We start from the raw sequence: 9,605 nt of genomic DNA, 5'->3' as shown, positions 1-9,605 counted from the left end.
GGGCGCGCTGAGCGCGGAATCGGCAGCGCTGGGTATTAATCCTGAGTAAATAAGTGCTGCAGTGAGCTAGTGGGCTCCCGGCGCTGAATGGTGACACACAATAGGCAAGTGCCAACTGAACGTATTAACCAAGCTAATTATACTCCTACTATTTGTGTGTAAGCAAAGCCGAAGTAGAATTTGATACTAGGCAAACTTCTGGCAGCAAATCCAACCTGGGGCTGGATCGCTGCCAAGGGGGTTTCACCAGTGTGGGTTGGTCAGCTAGAAACGTGGAAAATTGCCCCCGTGGGCAGCATATCTTATCAATGACCCACCGCCGCTATGTTGAGGATTGGGAGCTGACAGTACAGTTTCAGCAGTGAATGCATTCAAGCGTGGTTGAGGCCGAACACTTGACACAGCCTGTCTAGGGATATGGACCCCCACCTTGCCTGGGACTGGCGGCCGTTTTCACAGATCGTGTTGTGCTAAATGCTTCTTGAATGCACAAGCGCCAACAGGCAACCTTGAAAGTAAGCACAACCCACCCGAGAGAGCTTGTAACCATCCTCAGAGATCACGCTTGGTCCCTCATGCCTGAATAAAACCTTACTTTCCCTGTATGCTTCTCCTGAATGTTTCCATCCATGTCATGCTTATGGGCATGCAGCATCCCTAAAAGTCTTACCAAAACACCGTTCCAACACAGATTTTCTGTGGGCTGCTGTGTCTCTGACTCACTCAGACTCCAAATTGCCAGGTATATGGACCAGAACCCCAAACCAGATTAAAATGGCAGCAAGCAGAACACTCAGCCTCCTACAGCTGGAGGTACCACCACAGCCAACTGTCAGGTAATGGTCTTGAGACAAACTCTGCGTTTCTGGCCTTTCTAGTGGTCTTGCAGCTGCACTTGGTGTCCATGAGTCAAGAGGGACCAACTTTCTAATAACCAGGAGACACAAACCAGACTTTTTGTGATGATGAGTGGTAAAATGTTGCCGTGAGCAGAAATGTGTAGGCAGGAAAGCCTGATGACTTGTTACTGTGAATTGAGATTACTTATTAAGACTGGCAAAAGGGCAACAATGAGCTTTCAATTGGAGGGATCAGAATTTTTCCTGCTCTCAGACATAAACCAGGTCAGAACAGGCAAAAAAAAAAAAGAAAAAAAAAAGTTACTCTTAACTGGGAAACTTTACAAATGAAAATGCAATGTTGCTGAGAACAAGAAGAGCCAGGACTGTGGGGGGAAGGAGTTGCCAAGCCACTGCACAAAGTAAACTCAGATTTGTTCAGTGTGCAGCTGTTTCTTTTCCTTATTTAACAACTATTTTGCTCTTGAAAACAAAATTTAAAGTAATGGCATCCCAAAGGGCAGGTGCTTGGGCAGTATGTTATTTAGCATCACTAGGAGGCAAGTCAAACCTAGGCAGGGCCTAACTCTCTTGCTACAGGTATCAATGAAATGGATAAAAAAATAGAAAGAGCAGAAGAGCAGCTCAGGAATTCACCTTTGACTAGGTGCCATTTAGCTGCTGTCCCACCTGCCAAACCTTGCCTTTTACAAAGCTCTTTATCTGAGGCTGCATTAGGGCTACCCGGTACAATTAAGGAATGGAAAATTTTTGTTTGGAAGAAAAAAAAGGCAGCCGTAACTACGCAGCTCCATTGCTCAGCATGAATATGTTTGGTCTGTCAGAGAGACGCCAAAGGAAAGAGGCCAAATGCCTCCTTGCGGCACCATTTTGGGACCGTTCACTCCAGGCCTGGAGCGCAGCGTGGCACTGCGAAGCCAGGCTGATACCAGAGGAAAGGAGTAGCCTCAAACTGATACCAAAGAAGATGGGGAAAAAATGCCAGCTAGGATAAATCCTTTCTGGCCAGGAAAAGCTGAGCAACGCAGCCCGGGCGCAGCAGTGCAAGGCCTTGGGAAGAGGCAGCGGGGCTCTGTGTGGAGCACAGCAAAAGCCACAGTGCTGGCTCTGGCGGCAGACCGGGTTGGCCTCCCTGTCTGTCCACTGGACATGGTCAGTCTTTTTTTGTGAGCTACGCAGAGATAAATGGAAATACATGTTAAGGAATAAGCACTTTCAAACTGATACGACGAGAGGAAATGGCCTCAAGTTGCGCCAGGGGAGGTTTAGATTGGATATTAGGAAAAATTTCTTCACTGAGAGGGTGGTCAGGCATTGGAACAGGCTGCCCAGGGCGGTGGTGGAGTCGCCATCTCTGGAAGTGTTCAAGAAACGTGTGGATGTGGCGCTTCAAGACATGGTTTAGGGAACATGGTGGCACTGGATTAATGGTTGGACTTGATGATCTTGAAGGTCCTTTCCAACCTAGTGGTTCTGTGATTCTGTGACTCCATCCCCTTTGGGGTGAGCTGGCTTTAGGTGAGCAGTGTTGGTTTTGTGCGAGGAGCACAGGGGAGTGGGACCCTCCCCCAGGCAGCAGTTGCCTTTGCCGCTCCCTGACCTGGCTGTCCTCTTGGGGCCTGTCCCCTTGCGAAGGTGGCACGTCCTCACACTTCGGGAGACTCCTGGCCCTCTCTGTGTGCTGAGCCTTTCTTGGCCTGTGAGGCCAGCAAGAGGCTTCGGCCATGTGGCTTCACCTCCGCAATGTCAGCGTACCTACCCAGTGTCTGCCTAGCGATAGCCTTGCTGCAGAGGCTTGGGCTCAGTCTTGTCATTCCCAGCACGCTCCACGCCAAGACGCTTGTTCTCTCTCCCTCCTCCTGTTTCCACTCGGCCCATAGGTGAGCTCACTGACCACCCGAAAAGGTTACTGTGCCTTACACATGGCAGGCAGAGAAGTGGAGCCCGCAGAGGCGGTCAAGTGGGAGTTCCCTGGTGTTTTCCCTGGTTTGGTTGTAAAGGGTTTGGGCTAAGAAAACAACATCAAATGGGGAGGGAAGCCCCAGGTGCTCTCAGACAAGGAGAAAGAAGGTACACGGGCAACCGCTGTTTTTGGTGAGAGCAAATCACTGCGTTCGAAGCCACACGCAGGCTAGAGGCTTGTGCTGTGCACTTGGCAGTGCCTGCTGAGTGCTCGGTGCATGGCACATCCGTGTGGCGAAAGCATCATCACCAGCTGTAGTTCAGCGGCACGGCCAAAGCGTTCTTGCTGCAGCGCAGGCAGGTGCTCGCTGCCCATGTCCCAGCTGGCCGGCTTCCCACAGCACGATGGTTAGCATGGCGTCCTTCCTCCCCAGATGCGCCCACGTACGAGCAGGTGCATGCTTGCCCGTGTAGCCTTGCCATCCAGGGCCCTGGCAGTGATGCAAAGCAAAGCGTCCCGATGCCAGCGGTGCTGGCACGTGCACGTGTGCACGCGTCTGCACACGTGTGCTGCCTCGCAGGGGTGGGAGCTTGCTTCGCCCTCGGATTTGCATCCTGGAGTGGGGCTGCCCAACAGAGAGCCAGGGAAAAGCTCCACCAGCTTCAGGTCACCCCGGGGGTGGGAACTAGCCGGGTGAGGGGGAAACACCATTTTGCATCTGGTACCTGCTCAGGCGCGGGTCTGGCCTGGCAGGAAATGCCATGTGTGGCTCAGCTCCAGCAAAGGCAGCGAGGAGTCGTTAAGAAGGTGCCCATAGTCACGTCGGGGAAAAGCTCATCAGCCTGTCTGCCACATGCTCCCACCCATCGCGCGCATGCTGGCCAGGGCAGATTTGGCTTCCTCAGGAAGGATGGACAGGCCATGGGGCTCTGGCCCATCTGGTTCTTCCCCCTGCACTGACCTTTCCCTTGCACGCTTGCGCTGTTCGCAGGTGCCGCGCTCCGCAGGAGCCGGCACTGACCCGGGGGGTTGCAGTTCACATGTAGGCAGGGCTGTGGCTGGCTGGCCCATGCAGAGCGGGCACAGCCACATGCCTTGGCAGGGGCTTCACACCTGAATGTACTCAGGTCCTGCTCCTCAGTTAGAGGCCAGGAGATGGTTTTACTGCTGAGCAGTAACTTTGCATACACAGCTGTGCTCAGTGCCGCAGAATAGTATTACTGCAGCATCCCAGAGGCTGGCAACGTCTCGGTCCCATCCAGGACTGATACTGCCACCAAACCCAACATCACCGAACCCTCTCTTTCCTGCAGACCCACAGGCAAAATCCAGCCTGGTCCTGCAGCCAGCATGCTGGCAGGGGAGGGGGTGCAGGTAAACGTGCTTCTAGCAAAGCTCAGCATCGCCCCAGGGCTGTGTCCTGCTACATCCTGGAGTCCTCTAAGGATTAGTAACTGACAGTAGAGGAGGTGGGGAGGGCAGCTCTCAGACCCAGCCACCGCTGGAAAAGATCCATCCTTTGGGAAGTGGAGGGGATCCAGAGAGCTCCATGGCTGCAAGGACAGGCTTGGCAGGAGCCATTCCTGGAGGTGCCAAGGACTGAGGACTCTGGGTGCATCCTGGTATGGCTGCAGGTGGGCAGGAGGTGAGCACACGCATACACAAATGGGGGTCACAGAGGGTCTCTGAGCTCCCTGCTGGCACAGGGTCCCTGTGGGAAGTGTGGGGCGCTCATGGCTGGGATGTGCCCACGGGAAAGGACTACTCTGGCAACAGGCTGGGGAGCACACCCATTTCCAAGGGACTCTATGGTCTCTGTTTATTGCTGAAGAAACAGACAGCGAAGCCAGCTTGTATGAAACCCGATTATTCAAATTTATTAACATCAAGAATTATGCAATGATGCTGTAGATTTTTTTTTATTAACAAATAGAAAACAGACTGTATACAACAGTGACCCCTACAGCACTATGCATCCACAAGGTAAAAATGAATGTGTCCTCCAACATTACCAACCCTGGATTGCTGATTTCAACGTAGCTTGGATTCTTAACATTCGGAGTACATGTGATAATACAATTAGATACCCTTCCACCACCTTTATTCATAACTCAATGCACTCGAAGGAGGGCTGCTTACTCCCTGTCTTTAGTGCAAGCGTGATATAATAAGGAGTATTAATATATAGTACCATTAAATTAAGTCCAGTAGTCTTGCCACATTGGTTCATTAGAACGTCCTGAAGTAGCGGAAAGTACAATATTCTAGTGACTTTTAACATTTGCAGGATAGCAGAAATTATAGATACACCCAACCTCTGAAGCCATGTGTACTCCCCTCCCCTTCCCTGCAGCACCCCGCTTTCCAAAGAGAGCCTGCCTGGCTCTGCTCTGGGGACGGCTGGGCTTGTGCTCCTTGCCTTTGTAAATGCTCCGATGCACTTCACTGCTGAGAGGTGACAGAATGGCGCTTGCACGCACAGAACCGTGGGATTAACAAAAAGGGCCGTGTCTTGCTCTGTCCATCCCCTCCCCGGGGAGGTGTGGGACCCACTCGCTTCTCCTGCCCCCTTCCCAGCGAGACACACAAAAAGGGGCTCCCCAAGGCCCGGAGCCTGGGATTTCGGGTCTCTCACAAACAAGGCGACGACAACTCATGTCAAATCGGGATCTGCCAATACACACGGTCACTGGATTGGTTTAACACACATTGTTAATAGGACTGAACGGTTTCCAGCTGACAAAAGGGGACTGCTTCTCCAGCGACCCCACATGCCCTCCCAAACCCAAACCTACTCAGGAAATAATGGGGGGGAGGGAAAGGCTAAAAAAATAATTGGTAGCTTAGGTCCAGTTCCATGAAATTTCATATTCTACAGAGATTAAAAAGCAGCCTACAGGGAATGGAGCCGGGCAGGAACCACAAGCCAGCTGCTGCAAATTACCAAGGAAGCTGCACTAAAATGGGCAGAACCAGCAGTGACTGGGCTGAAATAAACACAGGGCAGTAAAAAATGTAAAAGCAAAAGGAAATAAAAAAAAAAAAAACAACCCAACTCCCAAAGGTTTGGTGGGTCCAGTTCTGCCTGGGCAAAACATTAAGACTTGCAAAAAATAAAAAATAAAGAGAGAGGAGATTATAAAAACCACTAGTAACTATTTTACATGTTTTAAAAAAAGATCCCATTCCACCCACCTAAAGCCTCGCTGTGAAATGCAGTCGCGTGAGAGAGGGCGAGAGATGCACATGAGCAGAAATTCAGCCAGAGACTGGAAATGCTTTTGGAGTCGGACTCCCTCGTTTGGCGCTGGGGCGAAGTTCCTAAATGCCGTGGTCAGAACTGGTTGGCATGGAGGTCTGCTGCCTGGGCAGCACCTCCATCTGTACAGAAGGACTGAGGAATGGGCGGCTCTGGCTCAGAGGGACCCGTCTCCACTCCTAGACATCCCCACCGCGACTGGAGGAAAGCACTAGTTACGTTGCATAGTGGTCGAAGCTGCCAAGATACTCCAGTGCCGCTCTGTAGCACAGCTGGTACTGGTCCTGCAAGGCAGCAAGGGGGGGAAGTGTGAGATGCGGGGACCCAAGGACATCGGGCAGCAGGATTGCACATCCTGAGATGCTGGTTCCCCTCCCTTCTCCCGGGGATCTCCCACCACCCTGGGGAGGAGAGGACACTCACCTCTGTCTGCACCATGGCTGGCCGCTGCGTCCGCAAGGTCTTCACTGTCTGGAACATGTCCACCACCCCCTCATAGCGCATCCTCTCCAGCACGATGCTGAGTGTGATAAACACACCTGTGCGCCCGACCCCAGCGCTGCACAGAGGGAGCAAGAGGTGCCGTTAGAGACCTGCCAGCCCCAGCGAGGCTCTGCAGAGCACCTAGGAGCAGCGCAAGCTCATGGAGCATGGCGACACACTCAGTGGAGCCAGGAGAGGCCACAGGGATATTGCTAGCCAGAGGTGCCCCCTCAGCCCCATGGGGCTCACTGATTCTGCCTTGCCTCTTGGCCAAGCTGCTGTGGCACCCGGCCCAAGGACTCTTCCAAGGTGCTACAAATCAATACCACCAGGGCACTGGGTTAATCTAGTCACCTGGCAGAAAGGCTGCCAATGGCACCCATGGATGTTGCCGCCTCTTTGTCTCCTGCCTGCCTCTTGCTAGGGGTATGCAGGAGGGACACCAAAGGCAGGGGAGCTGGCAGCTGCCTGGGTAAGTGAGGTAGGGGACATCCCCGAGGACTTCACCTCTGATGAAGGCAGAGGTCGGTGCTGATCTGTCCCCACTCACCTGCAGTGCACTGTGATGGGCCCGTCCTGCCCAAACTGCTCCTTGGTCTTGTGCACCTGCCCGATGAAGTCGATGAAGCCCTCTCCCGTCTTTGGCACTCCCTGCTCAGGCCAGTCTGTGAACTGGAACTGGCGGATGGTCCGTGACTGGCCGTCCTGTAGGGACAAGGGTCTTAGATGTGAACTATGGGTGAGGAGACGGCCAGAGGGGCTGATCTTGCTTCCCTCAGCACTGGTGCTGCTGACCTACTCTCAGACACCCTGGCCCAGGCGAGGCAAGAGGGTGCACAGGCCATGGATGAGCCCAGGCAGATCTTTTGCTGAGCATTTGGGGCCTGCCTCTGCTCACCCTTGTTCAACCCAGGGCGGCAGAGCTAAGCAGGGCTTTAGGGCCCTGCAGGGTCTGTTAGGTTAGTGCCCTGGCCCTGTTTGGGGCCCAGCTCCACTTCAGGACCATGTTTGCTGTCACACAGGTGTCCTGCGCCCATGTTAAATCCTTGCCCAACTGCGCAGCACAGGCAAGGCAGGGTCTGGTGCCAACAGAGATCCCTGAGCTGCTCACCGGGGCTGACACAGACGGCAAGGAAGAACCTGTAGTGAGAGGAGCAGCAGGTGAGGGGCAGAAGCCCCTTCTGCCTGCAGTGCAAGACAGCACCTTGCCTTCCGGTTCCTCTGGGAGCTGCTACAGACTCCCTTCGCTGGCCTGGGCACGGCATATGTGGGGCAGAGGCACAGGAGGCAGGGGAGCGAGCAGTTGCACTCACCCTGGCATCCGTCACTTTGAACTCCCGGAGGATGTACTGTGGCATGTTGTACTCTGCCATGGGGTCCACCACGAAGTACTGGTACCGGGCAGAGCGCTCCGCAGGCCAGTACTGATGGCACTTCTCCTGTGAATGAGGAGCATGGTGAGACATTAGCACCGACATGCTGCTGCTCCTCCCTCCCGCTCCCTGGGAATATACGTGGCTGTAGGGCCACAGGGTCAGACACAGGACATGCCAGCAGGAGGCTGGCCCAGAGCAGCTGGCGCTGGGGCAGACTGGGGTGAGCTGAGAAGTCGTGCCCACAGACAGCAGCCATACAGCCACCTTCTCCCCTGAGCAGGATTCGTACCCGGCCCATCTCGCGCAGCTTCGTCAACATCACCACGATGGTGGAGTTGTGCTCCCAGAGCATCCGCCAGAAATCCTCTGTGGTCTCGGCCAGCGGTCCCTGCGTGGCGATGTAGGCCTTCTGCTGCCTGCGACAAACACAATGGTGCTCAGAGCAGCTCCTGGAAGGTGGGCAGCAGCTGCTCCTGGGGGTTGGTGGGCCAGGAGGGCTGGATGCAGGGACCCCGTGCAGCAGGGCTGACAATGCAGCTGCAGGAAGATAGGTCTCTAGGACTAGCCACGGACTTGGGGGAGGGATGAGCCTGCCCAGCCCATGTCTTCTAAATGGTCCCCAGAGATGCAGTGAGCACCACTGGCTGCAGGATCCAGAAAGGCTGCTAGTCCTTGCTGGGGTGACAGTATGCCCAGCCCAGCCTCTCTCTGCAGGTTGTCCCTAGCACTGCTGCACTGAGAGCCTTCTTGGCACCCAGACCCATGTGAGGAGGCTGCCAGCACCCATCTGGGCTGGGAGGAGAACCTGTGCTTGGGGATGTTCCCAGCACCATCCCTGGGTTCCTGCACTTTTACTCTCTGCAGCACTCACCATCCCTCCCATCGCATGGGAAGACACAGAGCAACTGAATCAGATCACCTGGATCACACACGTCAGCTGATAACTAGGACAGTGTGGAAACCACCAATACCATTTTGCCGACTTTTCTGAAGCTTCCAAATTTGTCCTCGGTTCCACTGCGAGCCAGAGCATCTCTCAAAATGTCCCTTGTCAAAGCAGAGCTTGATCTGCCCCAGCTGGGCACCCACCCTGAAGCCTTGGTGCTTTGGGCTCTGAGAAGGACCAGCGTGTTGGTTCTTTGGCTCGCTGAGCACCCAGCCTGCCGCCTCGGTGCCGCCTGCGAGAGACGGGCCTGCCGCTGCAGGGGTGGCGGAGACATGGTCCCACTTCCCCAGTGCGCAGCGCCGGAGCCCACGGGACGACGGGCGGCCTCCTCCTGTCTAGCACTGCAGACCCCGCCAGGGTGAGGGGCTAGTGGCTGCGCTGCACGACAGCAGCAATGTGCGGGATGAAGACATGGGCTGCTTCAAGGTGGGCTTATAAGACAACACAAAAAGCAGGAAGTGGAAGTGCATAACGAAGCGAAAGAGCTAATAAAGGTGCAGCATCAGTGATGTCTGCAGGACCTTGGGCCAACTGATCTCCTTCGATAACACTGAGAAGATTGCTGGGTTCAAAGGAAAGGATGGGAAGAGATAACAGCACTCTTCAGGAAATGGAGTAGGTAGCACATGAAATGGTATCACCTGCTGTGCTGGCAGCCCTCCCTCCGTAGCATCACCAAGGGGCAAAACCAGCATCGCTCTTAATCAGCTCTGGAGCCAGAGCACTGTGGCTGCAGCGCGCCCGTCAGACGCTGAGCTGCCGGGGCGGGCGCGCAGGC

The 9,605-nt window shown here is 54.6% G+C and overlaps 1 protein-coding gene across 1 annotated transcript in view; it reads right to left on the bottom strand.

The window, feature by feature from the left end:
* Positions 1-5,892: 5,892 nt before the first annotated feature.
* Positions 5,893-9,605, bottom strand: part of PTPRF (protein tyrosine phosphatase, receptor type, F) — a gene marked incomplete at its 5' end in the record, with an annotated part of 17,884 nt that continues 14,171 nt past the window's right edge. The window contains 5 exons of the mRNA XM_010285648.1: positions 5,893-6,306; positions 6,446-6,581; positions 7,056-7,210; positions 7,819-7,944; positions 8,171-8,297. Of these exons, the coding sequence (XP_010283950.1) occupies positions 6,238-6,306; positions 6,446-6,581; positions 7,056-7,210; positions 7,819-7,944; positions 8,171-8,297 (613 nt within the window). The remainder of the gene's footprint in view (positions 6,307-6,445; positions 6,582-7,055; positions 7,211-7,818; positions 7,945-8,170; positions 8,298-9,605) is intronic.

The sequence above is a fragment of the Phaethon lepturus genome, unplaced genomic scaffold (assembly GCF_000687285.1).
Source record: "Phaethon lepturus isolate BGI_N335 unplaced genomic scaffold, ASM68728v1 scaffold48334, whole genome shotgun sequence".
Classification (NCBI taxonomy): domain Eukaryota; kingdom Metazoa; phylum Chordata; class Aves; order Phaethontiformes; family Phaethontidae; genus Phaethon; species Phaethon lepturus.
This window is presented reverse-complemented; position numbering and strand designations above follow the sequence as displayed.